The following is a 27,833-nucleotide window of genomic DNA, read 5'->3' on the forward strand; positions in this document are numbered from 1 at the left end:
ATGTTTTTTTGAATTCAGAATCAACTTAAACAATGAATATAAATGTTAACCTATTTTACTGGGTCTAATGTTGGCAATATTTGAACCTAATGTGTAGAATTTGGGAGTTTGGAAGAAATTTTAAGATAATAACATTCAATACTTGCACATTCATCAACATTTTTGTTGGAAATTATTCAAGTTCATTGATGATTCACTCAATTGGTGACAAAATATCATGGGGGATTCCCTGTATTTTTTGAGATTCAAACAGATGGCCGACTAAGAAGTGACCTAGTAAATACTCAGATCGTTGCCAATTTTTCCACCAACCAACAACAGTAAGCGATTGTAAATCATCAACACACAACAGCACTCAGCACTGTGTGCTTCAACGAAATGAATTGGCAGAAATTATATGGACAACGTTTGATACATGTATTATGATGGGATCTAAACCTCCCTTCAAGCTACATAAATACAAATCTGTATTGTTTATTATTCTATGAGTAATCGATTTCAGTAGAAGTGTAAATTTTCAAAAAATATTTTTATTTTTTGCTGTATAGTTTCATTCATATTCAATTCTATATGGACAAAATATACAGGTTGTTTCCGAACTCCCTACCAATATTCCTGGGCATTGCTCCTGGGTAATTGTTTATCTGAATATCATTTTCGAGCTGTCCGAAATTCCTTAGTTACTCACACATCCGTCATCTTGAACGAATTCTTAAGATTGAACAGATATCAAGTGAAATAGGCGAGCTTTAGTGATAGGTCACAGCTGGTGGTTTGTTGCAGTGCACACCAAGGCATGCTGCTAAAGTCTGCCTCAATAGTGCAACAATGAAGATAAATACAATGAATGCATGTATATGCAATGAATATGTGCAACAGATTCGTTCAATATTGAAAAATGAGGTGTCAATCGATTTTTAATTAAATTTACTAAAAAAAGTTATTCTAGTATTTCTTTAAATGAGCGGTTTTTTGTTATTTGAGAAATCAAATTTTAAACGGCTGCCTTTTTGTTTTATGAGTTGTCATAAATAAGTTATCATAGGTTATGAATTGTCATAATGTTTTTGTAGCTCTGTCTAGTTGTCATAAATGTTTGTGTAAAGTTTCACTCTCGCATGTTCACCATTATTTAGAAAAAAATAGTAAGTGGAAAAACAAAATTTATTGCTGTGCGAGTAACTAAAAATGACTTGAAAATGATTTTCAGAAATGTTTCACACCCAGGAACAATGTCCTCTAGAATATTGGTAGTGAGATCGGGAACACTCTGTGTATCATAAAATATATTAAATCATTATTGAATGAAAATTCAATTTCTTATTTATCTCAATCTATAATAATATATATTCTTCCTTGGTTTTCATCATAATTTTTATTGTTTGTCAATAATAATACATAACTAACTCATTTACACAAGCAAACAGTGATAATATATTTTAAGCCAAATTCAGATGCGTTTCAATTTTCTGATCTTACAGTTGGCAGCTCTGAAGAGTCAGTCGATTTTCAGCCTGACAGAATTGGACACAAATAAAATAGCAACCTATATCAGATACCCAATTCACTAATGGGGATATACTTCATCAACATATCATAAAGAAGACCAACCTATCAGGACCTGGACGATTCCATACCACTCTAAAAAGACTTGAAAAATAACCATCAAGGAAATACGTTGTACAAATGATATTGCCTCCAATGCTGAACACTACATTTCATAAGCAATTTATTCATCATCCTCATTGCAATATTGTCATTAAATATGACTTAATTATAATCATATACATCGACTATGCTCTATGACTGCGACTGCGACTGACCAGCTACTATATGGGTCAAGCTGGACGAACATCTACCTTCACATCACCAACCCACCCTCAGGATTATACCCAATCACAATTCGCAGATCATCTCCTTACTACCATCAATAAAACTCTCACAAGCATCCAAAACATGCACAAACATACTCCACATAGCCTGAAAAGGACACAGAATAGAAATTTAATAATTCGAAATTTATAAATCCATTAGAACAAACCAACAATATCCTTATTCACAAACTGCAATATAACTTCCATACTCCTTGACATTATTACAGAAAATAACTGAATATTTTTTTCAGAATAATAGACCCACAAAATACTGGTTTGAAATTCATAGGAAATATTAGTACAGTATTTTGTATGTATGTAAGCGAGTTTATAGACCGGTACAGCTCCAGGCGTTTCTCGCATCCCATCTGCCATTCTTTCGATTATTCCAGTCACCCTGGACAAGATTCCTATTCATCACAATAATATACACTTATATGTTCCACAGCTCGGGCATTCTACCACTCCTTCGTTACCGTTGGATCCCAATTCAGTATCCTCTTGAGCCACCTCTCATCTCTAATCCTCTGTGTATGTCCCAACCACACAAGGTGCTTCAATCTGCTTTACTGAATTGTCCAGTTTCCCTATTCTGTTCCTTATCTCAGTATTCCTCACTCGATCCATCCTTGAAACACAGCACCTCCAGCATGATAAATCCATTTCTACAGCATTTATACTTTGACTATCTCATTATTAGTATTGCGATTTGTCTATAATAAAGAAAAAAATTATGGTTTCGGAAATTAAAAATTACTCTTTGACAAAGACTCTCTATGAACAAATAGGACATTATAAATATGTGTTACTGTATTTGAAATCTATTTAAAAAACTAATTAAAAACATTTTTTTTAAATGGCTAATTATTTTCACTTTAATCAATTGTATGCTTTATTATTACAGGTGCCAGCCATATTGCAGCACCATGAATTGTTCCTTGAAGAGTTAAGGATGCGGCTTGAACATTGGGATACCAAGCAACGAGTGGGAGATATTTTTCTTGAAACGGTATGTTTACCACTATTTTTTCTCTAAAGAAACTTCAAGCTTTGAAAATTCTACTGATCAAATCCTTGAATGACACGTCTATCTTCTTCAGTGGTGGATGGCTGTTAATAATGATACAACAAACAATAAACTAGAATTAGTTATGAAACGTTTTTATGATAATCACAGCCTAATGCCACAGAAGATTGCAACAACACAATATGATATTGGAATTTTTGAAGTCATAAAGGTACCGTAGATGGAATCGCAGTTAATCAGCTCTTGCTATTATTTGATTGATCCATTAATTATTTTCTCAATGTTAATTCCTGATAACATGTTAATTCAATGACTAATTTCCAATCAATTTGTATTCAACAACCATTATGTCTAGGAAGAGAATTAATTAATAAGAATAAGACATAAGAATTAAATCTTCATTCTTTGACTACTAAGTAATGATTTTTGTACTACTGAGATTCTATTATATATAAGAGTACTTCAAATGTATCTTTAGTGACATCTACATGCTTCTATTTAGCGGTATAGGATACTCTAGGGGATATTTTGATATTTTAAAAAATAACTTGACTGGTCCTCTTATTCTACATGCTTTGAACAGTTGAATTAGAGGTCAAATTGAATTGAATATCAAGCCATATATTTTGCCCATTTACAGTTTGTAATAGTTACGGCTTATGCAATTGTTGTTTTTTGTTTTTACAACGTCTGTTGCATTTGACCTTTCTAAATGAATATACTATTATCTCTCCTGTTTCAGTTTACAAAGCAATCTGTGATAGATACTTATACTGCATTCATAAATAATTGGAAGACTGCTAATGAAGCCATCAAGACGACGAGTCAGGCCAAACCGGCGTTCGCTAGGTTCTTGGAGGTGAATTCACTAATTTATTAAACTAAGCATCACGATCAATTACAGAATATTCTTCTAAATTCAAGAATAATAAATTATTGTGTATATTTTACGACGTTGGATAGTCTATATCATGTAGAGTTACATTTTATGTGGATAGTCATTATATAGAAGAACTTTTGAACTCAACTATACATTTTTAAGGCTACATGGAAACACTATACCGTTTGTTGAATATATTTTTTGTGATTTTAGAGAGATATTTTCTCTATTTCTTAGGTTATAAACAATATGAATATTTTTTTGATTCCTATGCGCGCTTACATGAAATTATTGTTTGTTGATATACTTCAACATAGTTAACACGTATTGGAGAATTTTTTTCTAATCTTATTGGAAAGTTCAGCTTAAAAAATAGCGTGTTAATTATGTGAATGAATCGATGAATTTGGATGGTAACATTGAATTCAAATGAACCAACACACTATCAAAATGGTAGTAATTACCATTTCTAGATTTCTTGGAAAGTATTACGATTATCTTGAAATAGAATGGGATAAGATAACTGTATTCGAATCAAATCGCATAAATTTGTATAATGTCTCACATTTTAATGTTTTACTATTTTATTGATTGTTTTTGTGATTCATGTTATACAGGCTATGGCTCGAGAGCACAAAGGAAAGCTAGCTCTTGATTCTCTCCTCATAATGCCTGTCCAAAGGGTTCCACGATATGAGCTTCTCATACAGGTAAATAGATTTCTCATAGTAAAATAATCTATAAAGAGTCTTAAGCTAATATAGCTTAAGTACTGCCAATATTGTATTTTGAAAATTGAAAGTGACATAACCTACATTTTGATTTGGACAATATAGTATAAATTGGAAATGGGACAGTTTTGGGCATGAGCCTGTTGTGCCTTTCCTCATGTTAAGTATTTGTACACAATTTGATAAATAAATAAATATCGTGCTAGTAGGCTATAGCCTAAGTGATGTAAATGTAAGCAGAGATGTGAACTGTAACTAATTAAAGATTCATAATCAAGATAAGAATAATTGATTCTTATATTATTTTAGTGTGCATTGACTCCTTCAAATCCAAATTTGTAGAAGCTGGCGCATTCTTGACCATCGAGTGGATTATAGTTTTATTCTCAGTAATTAATCTTCTACAATCTTCAAAGATTGAAAATACCAATTTATTACTCAAATAATAAAGTAGCTATGGTCCAACGATTCTTATCCAAGCATTTCTCTAAGAAAAGATTTCCAAGATTACTTTTCAAATGTGTTGTAGAATTGGATGTGCTTTGTGTGCTAGGCGCCTAGCAAGTAATTATGAAATACAATGTCATAAGGTGTTTGAGTCTCGGGAAAGATGTCGGTCTCCATACAGCTGCTGCAATTTCAAGCTGTACATCTATAGTACTGTGTGACTATACTTTGTCCAAATAGGCATGCGCTCTGAAGGATTAGACCGACCCTCCTACTACTCACACACACAAGCGCAGTCTCCTTTTTTGTGTGTGAGTAAAGGGACGGTCTGCCTACCTGTGTACTACGTAGTATACATAGTATATCAATAGCGCAGGTAGACCGGGCGAGTGTGCCTGCGCGTGGGGGAGCGAGGGTCGGCTTAATCTTTCAGCGCTCATGGTAGTCTGGACAGACTATAGGCAAAAAAGTCGTACTCTGAAACCCGTTTATAAATACGACCCTAACGAGGAATTTTCTTTTGAGGGCGATAATTCTATTGTTTGTTTCAACTTGTATAATACACCAGTTGGTCACTCTCTTCAAGTTTTAGGTTAGGTTAGGTGACTTGAAGTTTGCACACGTTTGTCTGTGTTGCAGTCGCTGCTGAAGCACACCGAAGTAGGCCACCCGGACTACTGTGTACTGCAGGACGCCCGCAAGGAGGTGCATACCTTGGCAGTGAGGATCAACTGCACAGAGCGCGAGAGTCTGGCCTTGGAGCAGCTGGAGTCGGTGATCGAGGGCGCCGGACCGCTCAGCTGCTCCGAACGCACCTTCGTCCGAAACGACCTTGTCACCATGGTGACGTCACAGGGTCGCAAGGAGCGCATGCTCTTCCTCTTCTCCGACATGCTTCTCATCACCAGCATTAAGCGGCGTAGTGGTACTATACGCAAGCCTTCCGCGTAAGTTCTAAAAACATAGAAAAGAATGTTATTAGTCATTCAATATTTACAGAAAATATATCGACTTCCTTCAAGTGTCAGTGTTCAGCTGGTTCACTCTTTAAACCTTGATGAGGTTTTACTTGTGTTTTCAAGTATTGCTGTCAGAAAAAATATTAGCTAGCCTATATGAAGATTCTTTATAGTCACTGTATGACTCTATGAAGTCTCATTATATAGTCACTGTAATTAATTTATACATATATGCAGTGCCAAAATTGAGCGAGGTAAGCCTTATTGGCCAGTTGCACAAACGAAAATTTAATTTAATCAATGTAAGATGATGTTCTCTGACAGAGCCAGTGCAACAACTCCCCTATTCAGCACTGTAAGAGGACGTCATCTTATGTTGATTTAATTCAATTTTCTTACATTTGATATTTTTAAAACAATGTTTTACAAATATATAAACAATATTTGAAATTATTTTTCAACATTTTATTAACATTGTTCTGAAACAAACTTCAATTTATATCAATAAATATTTAAACAATTTTCTCGATATTTTTTAAAGATGATTTTGATATTGATTAAATGTTGAATCAATATTAAAACCATCTTTAAAACATATCTACAAAGTATTTCCACAATATTGTTTCAATATTTTTTTGTAAATATTTATTGATTTATAAGTTTGTTTCAAAACAATATTCATAAAATGTTGAAAAAATAATTTTCAATATTGTAAATAAATTGTATCAATATTTTTTTACAATATTGCTTAAATATTTTTCTGCTACTTGGGTAGTGAATGAAAATTACATGGATAAATAGAAATATGAATATAGAAATCATTTATCAAACAATCAAAGGATCATTTATCTTATGTAAAACAAATGAAACTATTATTCCCGAAATGCTGATTTCCCGTATAATCCAGTAACATTTGCTCTTGCAATATTTATTGTAGTTCTGATTTCTCAATAATATATTGTTTGGATTTATAAGAGAAGTCCAGAACCAATTTTTGCATGCAAAATATCCTTGTGCTAGACAAAATGGCCTAAAAACCTTATATTTTCTGTTAATTCCCAGTTTTCAGCTATTTCCGCCATCGGACAGATAAATTTGCTTTGGTTTTTTTGTTTTTTAGACTATGAAATTCTGAATTTTTTTTAATTGTGGATGATGCCCACATGAGCTTTTTGCTTGTGCGTTGGTAATGGGAAGTGCGAGGGTGTATTATATATAAGATGATAAACGGCCATGCCTATTCGATGGGACTCGGCGGGATACGAACCCGCAACCAGGTAGCACTAAAAGACTGAAGGGTGCAACGCCTCAGTCAACTCGGCTATGTGAAATCAAATCATTTGGAGCTATCCATCTTCAATCATGATATTTATACTTATAATACTATACTTACTTATTATTACTTATAATTACTATACTAATACTTATTATACTTATAATCATGATGATTGTACTTCAATCAAGATGGAAGATGGAAGGGAAAACAGTATCATGATGGGAGAAAAAAATAAAAGAACTTCAATAGCTTAACAGCTGTAGTTGAAGTTCAACACTATAAATATTGTATATAATAATTTATGAACGAGACAGTCACTCAATTTAGATAACTAAAGAAGAAAGAAATAAGTCTTTGTCAATTATTTCACACAAATAGAAATAGAAATAGTGAAAAACAAAATAATAATAACCTGAAAAAAGAAACAAAACATAAAATTCCTCGAAGTACCTAACCAATTATAAAGCAAATATATAACATAAAAAGAATAAATAAAAAATAAATACATAAACCTCTGTCACCAGTGAAATTTTTAACAATTCAGTCAAAAAAACAGTCAAATTGAGCATTAGTAAAGTGACTAATAAAGACAAAAGTTAAATTTAGTAATAAAATACTACATTTGGTGCAATTGAAGAAAAAATAATATTCAATAAAACTAATTTACGCTGGGAAAAAAATGAAGAAAGTCCAAGCAGAATCAAAAACAGTTAAAAGTCTCTTGAAATGATGGGAAAAGAGCAACGATAAATGTATGATAGTCAAAAGGATTAGTTGGCCTCTAGAATATTTCCTCCTCAAAGTCAATCGTACATATCCACTCCTCAATTTCATTCCTGAGTTTTCTGCTCCCGCTCATACTTTCTATGAACTTAGTCGGGATTAAATTTATTAGTCTCGGAGAGACGTAAATAAATTGTCTTCTATTCACATTTAAGTCCATTCTATCTTGCTGAAATATGTCTCTAGTAGGACGTAAGTTCAAGTTGGAACCAGTTACACGCCTATTAAATTTATGTTTATTGTTTTTTATGTAAAATATCAGGTTTTTATGTAGAGCTGCCGAACGGCAACACTTTAAAATCATTGAATAGATCACATGTGGGATAACGTCTGGGTTTGCCTAGCATAGTTTTAATTATATTATATTTTTGAATTATGAATAGCTTTTTGAAATGTGTATTCGAAGCCCCACCCCAAGCCCGTATACCATATTGTATAACCCAGGGGTCTCCAACCTTTTTCATCCAAGGGCCACATTGTCAATTCTTGGGAAGCTTAGAGGGCCAATAACAAGGATGTACGTGGAATTTGACTTGTGGGGACACACACGACGGGGGATTTGGGGGGTGTAAAACTATTATATTTCCATTAAAATAATATGAGGAGTTTTAAGTAGGTTTAATTAAAACACAGGAAAAACAAACCAATTCATTTCATTTCAATACAAAGTCCAATTTATTGGGTGTAAAAAGGTCGTAAGAAAACTTGACAATGCATGAATTCAGTAAGTTAAACAAAATGCTGATAACTTTTTTATAGTAATAAGACAACTTGACGATACACGAGCTCACAGAAAGTTACCAAACTAAAAGAGAATACTTCTTTTTAGTGAGAAGATCGCATTTCTTTTCCACTTGAAATGTCCGCCCATTTAGGATCAAACTGTGTGGCTCCGATAATTTAAATTGTTTTCAAATGTTCATCTGACAAGGGAGATATGTATTTGGATTCAACAAACTTCATTTTTGAAAATGTCTGCTCACACTTGTAGGTAGATCCAGAAAGAGAAAACATAGCTTGAGCATGTTTTTTTGAGCACAGGTGTTCATTGAGCCATGATTTTGCCACCTTCAGACCACTCTCTGCCACTTGTTTCCACCTGTTCCCAAGAATGGCCAGTAAAAGTTAAAGCGGTATATCAGCAAATGATATAATATTGCAATAACCAATATCTAGCAGGTCATTTATGTAGATCTGAAATAGAATCGGAGAAAGAACTGTTCCCTGTGGCAAACCATATTCGGTGAGTTTTTCATTACTAGGAACGTTATTAAGAGTTAGCAGTTGATGACGATCTGACAGGTAGCTGTTGAACAATGTGAGTGGTGAGCCTCTAATTCCTAGGTGTTCCATCTTTTCCAAGAGTCTAGATTGCGATACGGTATCAAAGGCTTTTGCCAAGTCTAGAAAAGTAGTTAAGGTTTTTTTTCTATTGTTAAAATTATCTATTATTATCTCGAGTAACTGAGTTATAGCATCTTCTGTCAATTTTTTAGTTTTAAACCCATACTGATTTTTATTTATAATATTAAGTTTGTCCAAGTAGCTTACAAGTCTTTTTTTAATTATTTTTTCCATAATTTTAGCCAAATTATTTATCAAGCTTATTGGGCGATAGTTTGTAGGATTAGTTAGATCACCTGACTTATGAAGAGGCACTACTCTGGCCACTTGTTGTTTTGGAAAATGACCTATGAGAAAGCATTTATTTATTATAATTCTAAGAGGATTCAGGATGTGAGTAGCTACTCTTTTCAGGCATACTGCTGGACTCTAATTATCAACTCCAGGAGAAGAATTACTTTTCAGAGACATTATTGTGTCCAATATTTCATTATTATCCGTCTCAGTCAAATAAAACTATGTAGAGGGGTTATCGAATCAATATGAGTTCGTGCCCTAGGATTTCCATTCATTATTCTATCTGCATACATTTTACCTACATTCGAAAAATGATGGTTTAGAACGTCTGTGTCTATGTTGGATATTTTTTCAACTTTTTTATCATTTAACAGGTCATTTATACATTCCCATGTTTTTTTCGAATTTCCTCTTCGTTGATGCAATGTATTATTGTAGTAGTCATATTTTGTTTTTCTTTAGAGGTTATTTAAAAGGTTTCTATAATTTGTGTATTGAGATTTAAGAACGGACTTTAAAGGCTGTTTTTTCAGCGCTCGATGCATTGTATCGCGCTTTCTTATTGATTTAATGAGTCCCGTTGTTATCCAGGGCTTGAGTGGTTTAAGTCTGCTACTGTTTTTATCTGAGTCACCCTATCTATCTCTTTCAAATCAAATCAAATAGCTTTTTATTCACAAAATCACTTTGATTAATGTATTGACAAAGATATCAACCGCATCATCAACATTTGATTAAAGCTATGAGTATAAGTCAGTCCAGTTATGATTCTTAAGATTCCTTATTAATTCAATGAAATTTATAGATTTTTTAAATGTACACTTGGATTTGTTTCTTTTCTATTCTCGTCAAGACAGAGATTAATACATGTTAAGTAGTGGTCGGTAATACTTGTTATTATTATCGAACCGATAATGTATTATGATTAAAAGATGTTTTTTTGTAAAAAATATGATCAATGCATGAATTTGATCCGTTTGACTCACGAGTGGGTTTGTTGATAAAAGATTTGAATACATTCTATAAAAGAATATCGAAATACTCACTTATAGTGTTCGTGTTTTGGTTTATATCAAGATTTATATTATGTTCTGGCAATTTGTATGAGTCAAAAAAGCAATACAATCCCTGAGACTATCTAGGAAAATCTGCAAGTTTGAGGAGGGAGAACGGTAAATAGCAACAATAGTGAAACTTATATTTGTGTCGGGTATTATTATACTCAATATTAAAGAATTTGACTCAAGTATAACGAAAATTACCTATTGTCTCTACTTTAAGAATATTTTCAGTAAAAATGCAAATCCCATCACATCTATTGAGTTTACCTGGTGCATTATGAATTGAATATCCACTCAAATTATAATTCGGGCATTATTTACAATCCAGGTCTCACTGAGAGCAATTATATCAAAGTTCATCTCACAGTTTTGCAGAATATAAGCTAGGTCGTCAAAATTCCTATTCATACTCCTTATGTTCATGTGACAAATGTTTAATAGATACTCACATGATTCATCTGTATGATTTTTTGGATTAAAAGTAAAGATATCATCCACCTTAATAGTGTTGTAGGACTCACTTGCTATTTAATTTCCAAAACTATTTATCAGATCATTCATCATAGTAATAATGGAAAGATAAGTTTAAACTTATTGTATATAATGAATATATATTGCTTAAATAGACCCAAGACACTCTCTTCTAGTGTAATATAAAAGAACAATTGGGATGACCATGACGAGACTGAAAATAGAAAAAATTTCAACACAATGACGAAATATAAACAAGAGAGGATGATCAGATTGATTACAAGGAAACTAATAGCCGTACAAGTAGATTTCAAAAACGTTGTCAGTGACAGCACTGCAAAATCGAATTTCGAAAAGGATAATTAAGTCATTAGTATTTTCCAAAAGGCACTACTATAGAACAAGAAAGTCACAATTTTTCAAGATCACTCAACGAAGAAATTTTCACACATGGTTTGCCCTGCTCTTTCCTCATGAAGATCCTCTCCCCTTGTCAACACATTGATACGTGTAGTTTTTACTCTTCTTTGCGTCCCTGGCAGCAGCGTATATCTTTCTCCTTCCTGGACTGAGACTCTCATTGATGTAGACCGGAGCCGGGGGTTTCTGTTGGAAACCGAGGTCCTGAGTAGACAAGTTCCGCTTAATCTTCCTTTCCCCTATTACTGCAAATTTGTCCTCTCTTCTGACAAACCTCACAATAATTCTTGCGGGACGTTTCTCATCTTTCTGATTTGTGATAGTGCTTGTTTGGTCATCTATTTTAATGTTAACAAATTCAAATGAATTATTGAAGTCCTTCTCAATCCTATCCCTATCCCTCTTGGCCTCGTCCAGCATAAAGATGATTTGCAATAGGGTAGGGTTGCCGTCTCGAGCTGCAGACACGGCTTTCATGCTCTGTCTCCTCAGCTTGGAGCATGGAGGACATCTCCATAAATCACCTTCGGCAATGATAAAATCCACATCCGCCTTCGTCATGTTGACACAATTTGAATGGCAAAGTTTTTTGCAATCGTTACAAGCTGTTATCGGAGCCTGACACACCGTACATACCGACTTAAGCAGGGAACCCACTATGCCGTCACCGTCAGTCGCCGCCTTCACCGTCGTTTTTCCGGCGATATCCCACTAGCCCGTCTGGTTAGCTCCGTCAGAAACCGGAGCTAACCAGAAGAAATGCATCAGATGCGATGGAGAGTTCATCAGACGAGGAATTGCTAGTAATAGCCGCAGCATGTGCTGACTTTTAAGACAACTGCTAACTTTTCCCGAGTCCCTGGGATCAAGACCTTTAATTTGAGCCCTTTCCCATCATCGTGTGATTTGTCAAACGGCCAAAACTTTGATTTCATAATTTCGCTTACAGAATAATATTTGTAAATAACTTACCTGACATGGTATCAAACTTTTATGAGATTTCCTGCCAAGCATTATCTTTCTTCCTGTTGTGATAACTATTATCACTAGTATTATACAGGAAGGTATACTCCCTAATAGCCTCTATCAACATTTCGTCCGTACTCATCGCTCACAGAACAAAGGCGCACTACAACATAACACTGGCGATGTGACTTCACTGATATAGTGAAGTCCACGTTATAATGGCAGTGGAAAAGGTAATCAATAATAATTTTAAGGAATTACCCCCAAAGATTAAGCATATCTTCTACAAATATAGATTTTTTGTCCTGTTCATATTTTTCTTGTTTGATTTTTACTTTGTGAGTTAATCTACCATCATGTTTTATTTTACACCTATCCTTTATGGAATGTATGTAGGAATGGAATGTATAACAAACACTATAGCAAACACTATAGTTGTCGTTTTTGTATTTTTTTACATTAGGATCTTTTTTTTTTGTTCACTACAGTGATGAAGTATCACTACTGTTAATCAGTATTGTTATATACATTTTTTTTCCAAGTTAATTTATTTTGTTCTCTTTTCAATTATTTAAAATTTGTTATTATTTTAATAAGTAGATATAGTTTGTTTTTTTCATATTGTTTGTAATATTTTTTTTCTTTATCATATTATTTGTATTTTTTTGTATTGTTATCTTGTAATAGAGAGTTAAGTGTAAGAGAGGGCCGACTGCGCCCTAACTTCGCTCTCTACAAAAATAAAGGCAGTCATTCAATTCAATTCAATTCAATCCTCAATATTAATAATGTTTGTCTTTAACAAATACTGAACCTTATTCATATTTCTTCATCAAAATGCTGTTATGGTACCTAACACAATAAATTATATTCACAATCTCACTAAAACAAAATGAACATACTAGAAATACTCACGAATACACGAAACACACTGGAAATTACTAGTCTATATTCTTCAACACGCAAAACAAATTTATAAAACAAAAATGCAGTGAAATCTATCACAACTGTATACAGTGTATACCCGAAACCGTACCGTATAACCTCAAAACTGTCACGCTTTCTACTTCTTGTTTACTGCCACCAAATTTGAATTTATTGGTTATGTTCAAGATGGCACTGCTACTGAATCCGTATCACGAATACTCACGATTCATTCCGAGGTTTACCGAATACTTCACTTGCCTCGGCTAGATTCGGCTACTCTCGGATGAACTCGTGGAAACGTGGTTCAGACAGGATTGTGAACTAAATCCGTGCTAGCAAACCGATTCCCCTCCTCTGTTCCACTACCTCACCCAGCCATGTTTTTTGGTTCACATCGGGGAATGAACACTGCTTTCCACCACCACCCGTCTCGTCATGCCATTCGGTGCTGTTTCAAGCAAGCCACTCCGGCACCGGCCGCAAAACATCGACATTGAGTTTACATAGATGAAAAAATTTGTGATGTTATTTCATGAGTATAAAATAAAAAATATAATTATATGAGTAGAATTCATCATTCTATAGGAGTAGGTTCAATTCTGGGGGTTCAATGAACCATTGAACACATAGGACGAGCCGCCACTGAGAACAGCGTTGCTGATTCTTTGCCTTGCCAGATTATATTTCTACATTGTTAAATAACGATCTGGTAGCTTTGCGGAGCTAGAAAAGTATAGCGCTATCTGCTTTGTCAAATGGTAGACAAGGATAGCAAGTCCAATGTTGATCAAATACTGACATTATAACGTGGACCGCACTGTAGTTGAATGTCGACTGGAAAAATGATAAAAATACGGACCGGGCTATCCGGCAAGATTGCCCCAAACAACAATGGTGGCCGACGGTGACTGACGGACAAGGTCGTGGCCGGTGACGGACGGGTATAGTGGGTTGCCGTTCGTTTAAAACGATGCAAAGCAATGTTGCCGGTACGCAACGGTGACGGTCGGTGCCGGACGGCGCCTGACGGTGACGGCATAGTGGGTTCCCTGCTTTATCACCCATACTTTATAGCTCTCAACTCAAAAACAACAGCAATAGAGGATTTTTAGGCCTATCCCTTTCTTCAAATAAATCGCAATAACAATAAAAATACGGAAGAGGATGGTAAGGAAAAATAGATTTGCGTCAAGAGGGCTATCGTGACGACTTGTGAAAAAGGAATCCCCTGAAATTGGAATACAATTTATAAAGAAGGAAAATTTCAAGAAAAATCAATTTTGATTAATTTCCGTCTTTTATCAACAATATCTTCCGATTGTCACCATTAAAAAGTATAATTCAAAATCCATTTGATTTTTGTGCTTTACAAGGTGAGACTAGGTAGAGAACTCTATCTGATATAGATATCCAGATACACCTGCTGACAATGCTTTCTGTATTTTGGAAACACCTAATTTTCAGCTAGCGAAGATCATCATCATCAACTTTATTGTTCTCACATTGAGATTTTGCTCAGTGATATAAGTTTATAAGATCATGTTCTATGAGAATCACCCGTTAGATGCACTTAACTTAGTGGAGAGGCGTCTAAGGACATCTCAAGGATTAAAATTTCAAACAGTCATAACTTTTGACACAATGATTGGATCTCCTCGTACTACAGCTCATTCTTCTTGGCTTGTCAAAATCAAGCATCATAAGTCAAGTTCGTAAAAGAAATGGGAAATTTATTGTTCAGTGTACTTCAACCCAAAATAATGGCCAATTTTTTAATCGATCGAATCGTACTTTACAAACATATTTTTTTCAAAACTTATCGACTTCACAGCAAATGGAAGAGAATATTATTTTATTCTACACATCAAAATAAATTATTTTTATAGAAACAGGTTATCGAGATACAGAAATTGAATTCTCAATCTCAATATAGAAATTGAGAAATTTTTTTGTATTCTGGAAATTTTAATCCAGCACAAGGATATTTTGCATGCAGGAATTGGTTCTGGACTTCTCTTATGAATCCAAACAATATATTAAAAATCAGTAGTACAATATATATGTTGCAAGCACACCCCTTTTTTATGTCTACATTGACTGGACTAAGTTTGATGAAATTCTTATTTGTTGAGCTTGTTTCATAGGCTCCTTTTTACGAGTTTCAATCAAAGTTTTATCAAATCATCTTTTATCAAAATTATATTCAAAAGTGAAACTACTACTTTTTTATTGTAGAGCAGCTTCTAATATCATTATGAAGTAGCTTAGAACAATATAATTTCAAGTACTTGTAATACAGATCTTCATCTTCCATCCTTTGTTTATTTCTTTTTCAGAACTTGCCCGGGTAGCTTAGCGAGCATTTTGGAAGCAAACAAATACAAAGTTCTCCTAAAACTTAGTTTAGATGACCTAGAAATAGTAAAAGGTAAGTTAATTATGTTTCTTCTTTATTGTGTGTAAAGAGTAGTAAAAAAAAACATTTCAACTGGAACAGCTTTTACATCTTATTAAAACAACATAGCTAGCGCGCCCCCCGCTGGAGAACTCGCTCATTATGCTGCTGATATTCTGTCAGCTTTTCTATTGAATTATCCGTATGGAATCGATTTACAATATTCCATATCAATTTCACATGATTTACTCGTCGCGTGATTATTGATTCAATCTATAGCATACATAATAATAGTGTGATTGAGCACGTGTCCTTTCTCAGAATTCTCTTCTTAAAAAGGAGTAAGTAAGCTGTCGTCCAACGAACTCTATCTGAATAATGATTCGAGGAATATGTATTACAAATTTTAAGTTGATTGATGGAAGCATTTAAAGTTATTATCGAACATAAAAACAAACCCACAAACGGACGACTTGAGCCTCTCGTCAAAGGTAGGAACTCGCTATGCTCGTTCAATAATATTGTGCTTTTGGTTGTTTGTTTTAGGGTTAATATGATCTTACTCCTAATTCCCTCAACTAATTAATTCTTCGACTGAAAATTTACAGTTTTTGGTGTTTTTCAATTCATTAGAGATTTATGATGCTTTAGCATGTAACAACCGAAACTAGTAACTCAACTCAATTTTTTCCAATAAGTAAGAGGGTGTACCTATTTCAATGGATTCAAATACAGTTCAAATTAGATGTATATAAATCACATTATTTTACAGGAGGGAGAATATATGAAAAATTGGAATTTTGGAATTTCGTACAATAATAATTATTTAAATTGATTTGTCTGTTTGCAGCAAAAGACGAGAACGTGAGGCGGCTGCTGAAAGAGATGGAACACCTATTGGAGGATGTTCAGACCGTGAACCAGATGAGTGAGCTGATGGCAGGCCTGCACTGTGCGCATGCGCAGCTGGACGAAGCGCTGAGAGAGCTCTCTGCCGGACTCGGCAAGCAACTAGCCGAGCGCCAGAGTGCAGACTCACAGCTATCCTTCCTAGAGATTATCTTCCAGTCAGAGTAAGTATACATTGGAATAGGATAGGAGAGGATAGAATAGGATATGATAGGATAGAATAGAACAGAATAAAACAGAATAAAGAGGATTAGAAAATAATACAATAGATCAATGTTGGATGGGCATGTTAAACTGTCGGTCCCGCCTGAAGTATGACAATCATAAGACCCATTGACGGCTCTAATTCAGGCAAGTTGGGTCCTTCCCAAAAGGGACTCCCCATCAAAAAAGGTCATACGAATTTACTTGTTACAATAAATCATATCAATTAAAGATGACATGGCGAAGTTCAGACAGTAATGTCCACTCTATCATTTATCCACGTCTTTAACAAAGTACGAGACGAAGACATATTTGTAGTATACAAAGAAATAAGTAAACGTACAGAATTTCACAAAACTAACCAATCAACCATAAATTAATATACTAATATGTAATGGGAATATTTTTTTTCAATATCAGCTGTGCTAATAGTGAAGTGTTGTGTTTCTTTTCTGGCTCAAAATTTTGCAAAATAACTCAAAAATTTCCAATCTGTAGAGATTTGAGTGAAATATTTTTGTTTTTAATCAGTTTTTAAATATCAAAGTTCAAAATTTTTAGTTTAGTCTTTAGTTTTGAAGAGGAAATTGGACTTTTTGAAGTGAGAGTGAAATCTTAACCTTATTCTTTTTGACACTTGTATTTGTAAAAATTTGGGAGAAGACAGTTTTGGGCTATGCCTGTTGTCTTCTCCCAATCATATTATATTTATTATAATTATGATCTGTAATGACAATGGAATAAATAAATAAATACAAAATTACGTCTTTCAATAATTAATTCCACTATACTTATCCTGGAATAGAAAGTAAGAAAGTATTCTTCTTCTTCTTCTTCTTCTTCTTCTTCTTCTTCTTCTTCTTCTTTCTTCTTCTTCTTCTTCTTCTTCTTCTTCTTCTTCTTCTTCTTCTTCTTCTTCTTCTTCTTCTTCTTCTTCTTCTTCTTCTTCTTCGTCTTCTTCGTCTTCTTCTTCTTCTTCTTCTTCTTCTTCTTCTTCTTCTTCTTCTTCTTCTTCTTCTTCTTCTTCTTCTTCTTCTTCTTCTTCTTCTTCTGCTTCTTCTTCTTCTTCTGCTTCTTCTAATCAAATACTTCTACTTCTAACTATTATATAATATAAAATAACCAAAAATACACACTACATCAACAAATCATCCGATCATCCTATAACTTACAATGTAAGGGTGCTATTTCTAACAGGCTCAACTTGAAAAACAATTTATCAATATAATATAATTTATCATAAAAACATTAATAATTTTATTAAAACCAATAAGTACACAACTCATATCAAAATATTGGGATGATGGAGAAAATGTACATTAACATGTGTGGGAACCGATGCAAACAAAATTTCTATTTACAAAAGAGTTTCAGCAAAGCCCTTGTCCGTGAATAGGAGTTGATAAAATGGGACATATGCACACAGACACACTCACACAGTGATCAATATTTTGAAGCCTATTCAGTGTTACTATAATCAATAATTTCGTGTTATTCGGTTGCAAATCTAATACAATTATATCCTAATATAAACTTGGTAAAAAATATAATTTATGTTGATCAGACATTTCTTTTAATTTACATGATTTACTATTACTTTTTCAGTTCTGGCGTAGAAAATATTTCTTTAGTATTTTCTAAACCCGATATAAGAAGTAGTTGGGAGGAATCTGTAAATGAAGCTAAGCAGCGATTAGGTGAGTATCCTGCTTTTATTTTAATCTAGTAATGTATTAAGATAAATATTCATGAAAAAACTATATAAGCTTGAGAATAAAGATATCTTTATTCCGATATTGTTTATCGGAATTCGATATTCCTGTTTTGGGCTTAATGCTTGTGGTCTTCTCTGTTCTGTAATAAATAAACTAGTAGCTCTGTGAACAGTAGACCTCGCGCAGTTTTAAATCGCAGCCTCCTCTTATACTGTCCATCAGAGTAAACCCTGTCTGTATGTCGTGTCGGCGGGATATCGGTGTGAAAACGGCTAATGGCTGTTGGGGTTGGTGAATCAAAAATGCTCACATCAAAAGCTAATCTTCTTCAAGACATACTGGCAACAGGGCCCAAGTTCGAAGCAGAGAAAGTTCGAGAGACAATACTATGTTATTTTAGTTATTAATTGCATGCGTTATTGCATGCAATCAATAGTTCATTTATTTATTTATTCACAATGGATAATTTGGGTTTCCCCAAATATGTCTCCTTAACAATAAAAATTGTACAGATACAAATGAAAAAAGAAAAATAATGATAAAAATAATACGAACTTATGCAATAATAAATGATACAAACAACATAAATACCACCTAATTCAAAAATGAAAAATACAAAGATATCAAATACTCATGGAAAAAATAAAACAAATTGAGAATTAAAAATTCCAAAACTTATAGAAAATCAAATTTCAAATCAAATTTATTGCCAAATTCATATAAATAATTCAAAAAACATGGAAAACAAAATTCAGTTTCATACATTAGAAATTTACAAACAAAAAATATAATACAAAAGCTTTTATTGAAACTAAATAATAATAAAATATATAATATTGGCGTTGCAAGCAAAACAAAGTTTGTGCGCTAGCAACGAGCATTCAGTAAGCACTCCAATTTGAGAAAACTAGAAAAAAGTAACTGTAGAAACAAAAAAATTTAGCAAACACTTCAAACAAAAAATTAGCATACACTTTCAAAAAAGAAAAAATATGATAGTGGAGTAGTTCATAGTATAAACATAAACGTAAACAAAATATAATTCATTAAACAAATATTCATTTTGATATAATTATCAAGAGTTTGAAATTAGTGCAGGATAACATTTTATAAATTGGGTTCAGTTTGATAGACAACTTTCAGATAGTAAAGGGGGAAATAATATGAATAAAACATGATAATAAAGAATTGATGAATGCCTAGAGTTGAAATATTTTTACTACAACTAGACTAAAGTGACTAAGAATATAAAAGACTAAAGAATATAATAACAAATTATGAACAAAAATCTGGTGTGGCGCACTCACACAACTTTCCTTGCCGTTATGAAAATTGATCAACAATTGAAGCTAGTGTTCACGCGCATCTCAAGTCTACTTTTCAAAGATCTAAGCCAGCTGGTGACAGGACAATAACGCTGCAGACACACGAAGTCTGCTATCTCTTCATAGTGATTGATTTAATAGGATCAACAGTTGCCAACAGTTTTAATAATTTTATTTTCTCGAACTTTAAGCTTATTTTCAATTTAAAGTGAAAAAGTTAATGAACATTAATTGTAGAGATTTTTATGCTCAATCTTTCCACTTGAAATTTTTTGTTTAAATTGTATCGGATCCTTATTCTGTAAGGACCTTAAGTTCCAAATTTCAAAACATTCCGTTTATTGGGAGATGAGATATTGTGTACACAGACGCACATACAACACACACACACACGCGCGCGCGCACACACATACTAACCAATACCCAAAACCTACGTTTTTGGACTCAGAGGGCCTTCCCCTTGAAACGTATAGAAATTTGGAAATTGGGGTACCTTAATTTTTTTCGGATAGCAAGACTTTCCTTACCTATGGTAGGGCAAGGAAAGTAAAAATTTTATCGATAGAACTAGCAGGGCACCCGTGATTCCCTACGGGAAATTAAAAGATAAGATTATTTTTATGAAACATTTATAATCTTAATTCTATCAAAATTGTTAGAATAGTTTTTGAGATTAGGCTACAAATTGGCATGAAAATTATTGAGTCAAATCATTCGAATAATTCGAATAACTTGAATTGATGTGTTGGAAGTGTTCTGTAGAATATTTAATATTAGTCTGATTGCAGCGAATTTTGTAGAATATTGGGCGGGGCTTAAAAGTCAACCTCGACATTATTCATTGGCAATTAATATTTCCCGTTGACAATTATTAAATTAGCAGTGATCATGTTATTTTTTATTTTGCTTGATGCAATTGAAGAATAAATTCAAATTAAGTTGATTCGGGATTTGATGACTCTGGTATCCATGGATCTCTTGCTTATTCTGGAATTTTTGGCATAGCCTGTCGCTCACTTTTCGTTTCACTTATCTAAAAGTGTAAAAGCAGCCAATCCACTGATTCTTTCTTCCATGGAAGTCCATTCATACATTAAGAGTCCATTCATAATAGTTAGTATAACATTTATTGTGGCTGATTTCTTATGTCCTAAACTTTACTATCATATAATACTAAAGTGGGATCAATTTAATGTGAATTTGCATAAATCTGAATAGATTTTATTCACTCACCTTTTTATTAACTACTATTATATGATTTCTTTCTTTGATCTTAGCTTGAACCAAAAGCTTAGGGAAGAAAATGTGGATGTAAATTAACATGTAACTCAATTTAATTTCTATCTAAATTGACAACTTTATTATCTACTTGTGATCTAGCAATATCAATAGGTTTGTCATGTGTCATGTAATGACATCATGAAAGGAAATAGGAGCAGCTGATGGAATATCATGTTTTTTTTCGATTCAGTTTTTAGTTGATTTTGAAACATGAAAATATCAGGCCCATTAGCACCAAAGCCTGTTCAATTTCAATCAGGATTGAATTTCATGAGAATTAATCAGAGCAAGGTTTTTTTTTTCAATGGAAGGCTTCAGGCTTCTCTGATTGGTTCTCGTGGTATTTAGTCCGGATTATGAATTAACAGACAGTGCAACTGGCTCTCTCAAGGCCATGGCTGCGTACAAACATGGATCAACAGAGGAACCAATACAACAGAAGCTGAAGAAATTAGTCGCATTCCTATCACCTCACAATGAACATTCAACTACCATATGTTTGGGAAGATCGATTTTAATCTTTTTCAAGATTTTATATCATCCGATCACTTTCTGAACCTATTCTTCCAGATGTTCCATGAATACTGAAATGTTTTCAAACTAGTAGTTCTGTGAACAGTAGACCTCACGCAGTATTCTCATCCACAAGTACCAGATGTCAACTGTTTTAATTACTAACAAACTCAGTTCACGTTTGAATTTGTATTCCATATGATATAATTCATCCAGTTCCGTGATGATCTTTCTATCTGATGAAAATTAACTTTTTAGAATCAAAAATATTATAATTTCTCCAGCATTATTTAGTTCAGATTGAGGGAGAAAGACAACAGCAAGTGAGAGATTGGGTCAGAGTGAACTAATGAAGAAGGAGGACTCACTCAACGAATGTCACGTATGAACAACAGAGCTGAGACCTGAGAATTACTTACTTACTCCTCGGCTCTACAATCCATTGGGGGTCTTGGCCTCCCGCAGTATGCCTCTCCATTCGTCCCGATTTTGAGCTTTCCTTCTCCATCCTCTGATACCCATCTGCCTCAAGTCATTCTCCACGTCGTCAATCCAACGCATTCTTGGTCTTCCCCTCAGTCTTCTTCCTCCAGGATTCATTCTGTGGACTTTCTTTGCGCTCCTTGAGTCATCCATGCGCTCCACATGTCCTAACCAACCTAGACGTCTCATTTTTATTTCAACTACAATGTCTGGGTTGTTGTAGAGCTCTCGCAACTCTTGGTTAGTGCGGATCCTCCACTCTCCATCACTATAGGTGGGTCCGTAGATTTTTCGGAGGATCTTTCTTTCCCAGACATTGAGTATGGTCTCGTCCCTCTGAGTAAGTACCCAGGTTTCTGCACCATATAGTACGGCTGGTCTTATGACAGTGTTGTAAACTTGCACTTTTAGCCTTCTTGAGATAAGTCGGGAATTGATAAAAGTTTTTAAAGCATAATAACATCTATTCCCAGCTGATACTTTAGCTTTGATATCTATTGGGACTTCGTTTTTTTGTGTTATTACAGCTCCCAGATATTTGAATTCCTCAACCTTCTCAAAACTACTGTCTCCAAAAACACAAAACGTCTTTCATTCCCTTGGGTATTTTTTCTACTATTGTGCATATATTTTGTCTTATTATTATTAATTTTGAGACCTGTTTGCTCAGATCCAGTCTTAAGTTGGTCAAATCCTTCCAGTAGGGCTCTTTTATTTCTTGCTAGTAGGACCACATCATCTGCGTATGCCATGTATTGTAGAGTCCTATCCATGATGGTTCCATTTGGGTTAACTGTCAAACTCCGTATAACCTTTTCCAAACTAATATTGAATAGTGAGACCTGAGAATGAATTACGTAAATAGGAGTCGAGTGACTTTGAAAGTTTCAACTTCTTGGAAGCTAGTTACGCAAAACAGCGCCCTGTCAAAGCAACACCGGCATATACTACAAAACATCCCATGGATAACGTAATAATATCAATTGATGATCTTCAAGATTTCCACAAACGCTAACAAAATTTAGTGGAATAGTGTGATAGAACTGATGGACGTTTGAAATAGGACTTACTGCTCTAACTATCGAGATAGATAGATCTAGAGGAACTACTAATATTTAGAAGGCAGTGTTTCGTCTAATTTGGCTAGTTTGAATTTTCAAGCACCTCACTACCTCAGTAGGCCTAAGTGTAGTAACAACTTTAATTTTATTTACAAGGCATCGAGTATGTTTTCATAATTCAAATAGAAGTTTAAATAAATTTTATTTTATATTTTCATCAGAAAAATAAAATTCAATTGAAAATTTAAATAGAATAAAAATATATTCCAGTACAGTATCCTTTTATATTTTATAAGAGCATAACAATGTTATCTCTTATTAGTGAGAATGGTTTTCATGAGTTATGTACTGATACATTATAAAATGGTACTGTATTGTATAATAGGGAATCTACCGATTGCGCCCAGTGCTCAGAATGTGTTTGGCCACTCACATATTAAACGTGACAAAGTGAACGTCTGTGACGTCATTTCGCTCTCACTAGCAGCCGACATTACTGAAGGAGCGAAATTCAAATTCACTCCAGTATCCTAAAGAAGCTTCAAGCAAAACACTGCTACTGTTTTATGACAACATAAAGCCAATATGTGCTAACTAGTAGTTCTGTGAACAGTAGAACTCACGCAGTATTCTCATCCACAAGTACCAGATGTCAACTGTTTTAAATGTTAACAAACTCAGTTCACGTTTGAATTTGTATTTCATATGATATAATTACCCCAGCTCCGTGATGATCTTTCTATCTGATGAAAATTAATTTTTTAGAATCGAAAATATTATAATTTCTCCAGCATTATTTAGTTTATTTGTTTATTTTTATTCACCTATTAAATTAGTTTTTTCGAATGTGAGAATATTGATACTGCTGGGCACGCATAATAATACCACGACTGAAAAACAAAATATTGAAAACAAAGACCTTAAAGCTGCGATTAGACCAAATTTATTAAAAAAATGTTATTAACTCAATCCTTTTAGATTATATTAGATTGAACATAACTTATCATACACATGATGAACATATGTGTTTGTCAACTTCCGTTCAATCTAATAGAATCTGAAAGGATAAAGTTATAACCATTTTGTTAATAACTCTGGTGTAAACCCAGCTTAAAGATGCATACCTCTTTAATGTCTTTGATTGAAACTATATAGACCTTATACAATTACAGTAATAGACTGGCTTCTCCACACATCTGTGTAATCACTTGTCAGTTGATTTATGATGAATAATTCTATAGTCTGATTTTTACTCTAATATTGACGTATGAAGGAGGCTCCTTTTTCCTTTTATATGATCCTTGAAATGCAAAATTTCCAAAAACCTTGTATATACGTCGACGCGCAATTTAAAAAGGAACATACCTGTCAAATTTCATAAAAATCTATTACCGCGTTTCGCCGTAAATGCGCAACATAAAAACATATAAACATACAAACATACAAACATACAAACATACAAACATATAAACATTGAGAGAAATGCCAAACCGTCGACTTGAATCTTAGACCTCACTTCGCTCGGTCAATAAGGTCACCAAATTTGGTTACTCAACTACAGCTATTATAATCTTTTTTATTTGCTCACACCCTCTTACGTTTTCAACAGACTATGGAAAACTTTTTTCTGATCAGCTGCTATTTGAGGGACCAATAATCCTCTCTCAAGGAACTTCAGCGAATCTTCCCAGAATTGAAACCTAATCAATTGAAACGATTTAATCAAAATCGTTAGAGCCGTTTTCGAGATCCGTCCGACATACATACATATCCACAAACACACATTCAAACAGAAATTGCTTTCTAAAGCTGCGTTTACACCGGAGTTAATAACACGAGCTATTAACAAAAAGTTATTAACTTACTGAATCGTCAAAAATTTCTCTTGACAAAAGTTAATAACTCATGTTTCTAACAGAAATTTCCCTGTTATCAACAAGATCTTGTTATCAATATAATTGACTTCCATATGATTTCATTTAACGAGAGCATTCATATGATATAACAGCCGGAATAAAAAGCAAAAAATTGTCTTCAAATTTGAAACATATGTGTGATCATTAACATAATGATCTTCATCTGATCTAATGTAAATGAATTATAATGCGTTTACACCAGAGTTTAAAACAAAAGTTTTCAACATAAGTTAATAACATTTTATTTTGGCTGCTAGTTTTGTTATCAACAAAAGTTAATAACTTTGTCACGTGTTTTGTCTGCAGCTGTAGTTATTAAAATGAACAGCTGTAGTTGTAGGGTATGGATGCTGGGCGAAGGGGTGGGGAAGATAGTAACCTGTTATTAAATTAACAAAAGTTAATGCGATAAAAGAGGCTTTTGTTTTTAACATAACACATTTCCTTTGATCCTTACCGACTCTCGATGGATAGCATAGATCTTGTTAATAACAAGGAATTTTCTGTTGAAAACACGAGTTATCAACTTTTTTCAAGAAATTTTTTTGTCGATTCAGTCAAGTTGACAACTTTTTATTAATAACTCATGTTATCAACTACGGTGTAAACGCAACTCAACATGATGTTATTGACTTTTGTAATTAACATCAGTTGATAAAAGAAATGTTAGAAACTTTGTGTTATTAACTCCGGTGTAAACGCAGCTTTAGTATAATTGACTTCAATGATTATGATTTCATTCAATGAGAGCTTATTTCACATAATAATAACAGCTGGCATCAAAAGTAGAAATGTCAAACATGATTGAAATTGAAACATTAGCGATCATCAACATTATTATCTTCATCTGATCTAAAGTAACCAAATTATAGTAAGATTCACATCAATGTGTCAGCTTTGTTTGAATGGGGAGCAGAGATGCTATTGATGAGGAATACTGACAGTCAACGTTCTGTTATGCATATTCTACAATATTTTTTCGAAAGCTACCTTCTATTTTCTCAATGTTTGAGAATCCCAATGTTCAACAATCAATGTTTGAGAATGATTGATTCATGGGAAAAGCGCCTTACTTCTATGGAAGATATTTTTACATTAGGAAAAGCAACAAAAGCTATTTGGCCGTTTTAATAAAAAAACCTTTTCTTTCGCCCAAGTTAAATTTTGGCCGAATTTCCTCATTCTTTGCAAACAGAGTCCACAACGGACACTTCTGAAGTTTTAAAAATACCCTCCATATATCATACTGAATTATTAAAACTTCATCGAAATTGTTTAAGCAGTTTTCGCGATCTGTCGGATATACTAACAAAATTAGTCTTGATAGAATATTAGGATCAATTGATAGAAGCAACTCCTGTCATAAAAGTTTGTTTTATGAAAAATAAAAATTATCTATACTCCCAGGAATAGCTCTGATTGAAGCAGCAGTGCCCAATCAATTTATTCTCGATAAATGCATTTTAATTAGTTCTTCAACTTGGTGTCAACCCAATGAAGTCATCTCAACTTGATGCCAACCTGACAAGATTATTAATTTAGTTGCCAGTAAACAAAACTGTACTCTCTCTAGATTATTGACCGAGTGAAGTGAGGTCTAAGATTCAAGTCGACGGTTTGGCATTTCTCTTAATGTTTAAATGTTTATATGTTGCGCATTTACGGCGAAACGCGTTAATAGATTTTCATGAAATTTGAACAGGTATGTTCCTTTTTTAATTGCGCGTCGACGTATATACAAGGTTTTTGGAAATTTTTCATTTCAAGGATAATATGAAAGGAAAAAGGAGCCTCCTTCATACGCCAATATTAGAGTAAAAATCAGACTATAGAATTATTCATCATAAATCAATAAATAAAATTATATATATTTATGCAGATATGTATAACTGAAAGAGAAAATATAGTTTAAAATAGAAATAAAACCGAATACTATACTGAATATTACTTTGAATGAATGTGTAAACCCCTATGAATTAATTGTAGGCTACTGAATAATAAAAATATATTATTATTCAATATTTTAATTAGAAATTAGAATTTGAACTGTACATATTTGTAAATGTTTTGGTCAAATTCAAGTTTTGAATCTTGAATCTATGTTCAAACAGTAATTTGGTCAACTAAGTTATAACGTCCACTTTAATGTTTTGGTCTACACAACATGCTGGAAATCTCAGTGTGAATTTCAAAAGCATTAATACCACAATGCAAAACCTGAAATAAGTATAACTCTTGTGGTAATCTTTTTCAATTCCAATTAAAAGTCATTTAAAATCCAACTATTTATTCAAATTCAAATTTTTTATTTACATTTTCATTATTTCACAGTGTAAAGAATCACACTACGGTAGAATTGTCTCTATAGATATAAAATGTGAAATGAAGTTTTTCAATCTTCAATCGAGATCAAAGAGATCAATGATTCGAGATCCAAGGCGGATGACCTGAAGATTGCTTTTACAGTCACTCCTTTCGGGTTAAGTGGAAATGGTGGCTTTTATTGCCTCAACTTCGCTCACAACTCTAGTAACATTTCAAAGTGTGATAAATAAAGGCAATTTTCTA

The 27,833-nt window shown here is 33.5% G+C and overlaps 1 protein-coding gene across 4 annotated transcripts in view; it reads left to right on the top strand.

Annotated features, from left to right (window-relative positions):
• The window catches only part of LOC111046315 (rho guanine nucleotide exchange factor 17), a 216,859-nt gene that overhangs the window by 153,583 nt on the left and 35,443 nt on the right, over nucleotides 1–27,833 (top strand). For all 4 annotated transcript variants that reach the window (XM_039432363.1, XM_039432361.1, XM_039432364.1 and 1 more), the window contains exons 6-12: nucleotides 2,779–2,883; nucleotides 3,644–3,760; nucleotides 4,399–4,491; nucleotides 5,599–5,906; nucleotides 15,800–15,891; nucleotides 16,709–16,931; nucleotides 18,577–18,668. In XM_039432363.1, the coding sequence (XP_039288297.1) occupies nucleotides 2,779–2,883; nucleotides 3,644–3,760; nucleotides 4,399–4,491; nucleotides 5,599–5,906; nucleotides 15,800–15,891; nucleotides 16,709–16,931; nucleotides 18,577–18,668 (1,030 nt within the window). The remainder of the gene's footprint in view (nucleotides 1–2,778; nucleotides 2,884–3,643; nucleotides 3,761–4,398; nucleotides 4,492–5,598; nucleotides 5,907–15,799; nucleotides 15,892–16,708; nucleotides 16,932–18,576; nucleotides 18,669–27,833) is intronic.

Source organism: Nilaparvata lugens, chromosome 7 (genome assembly GCF_014356525.2).
Source record: "Nilaparvata lugens isolate BPH chromosome 7, ASM1435652v1, whole genome shotgun sequence".
Lineage (NCBI taxonomy): Eukaryota > Metazoa > Arthropoda > Insecta > Hemiptera > Delphacidae > Nilaparvata > Nilaparvata lugens.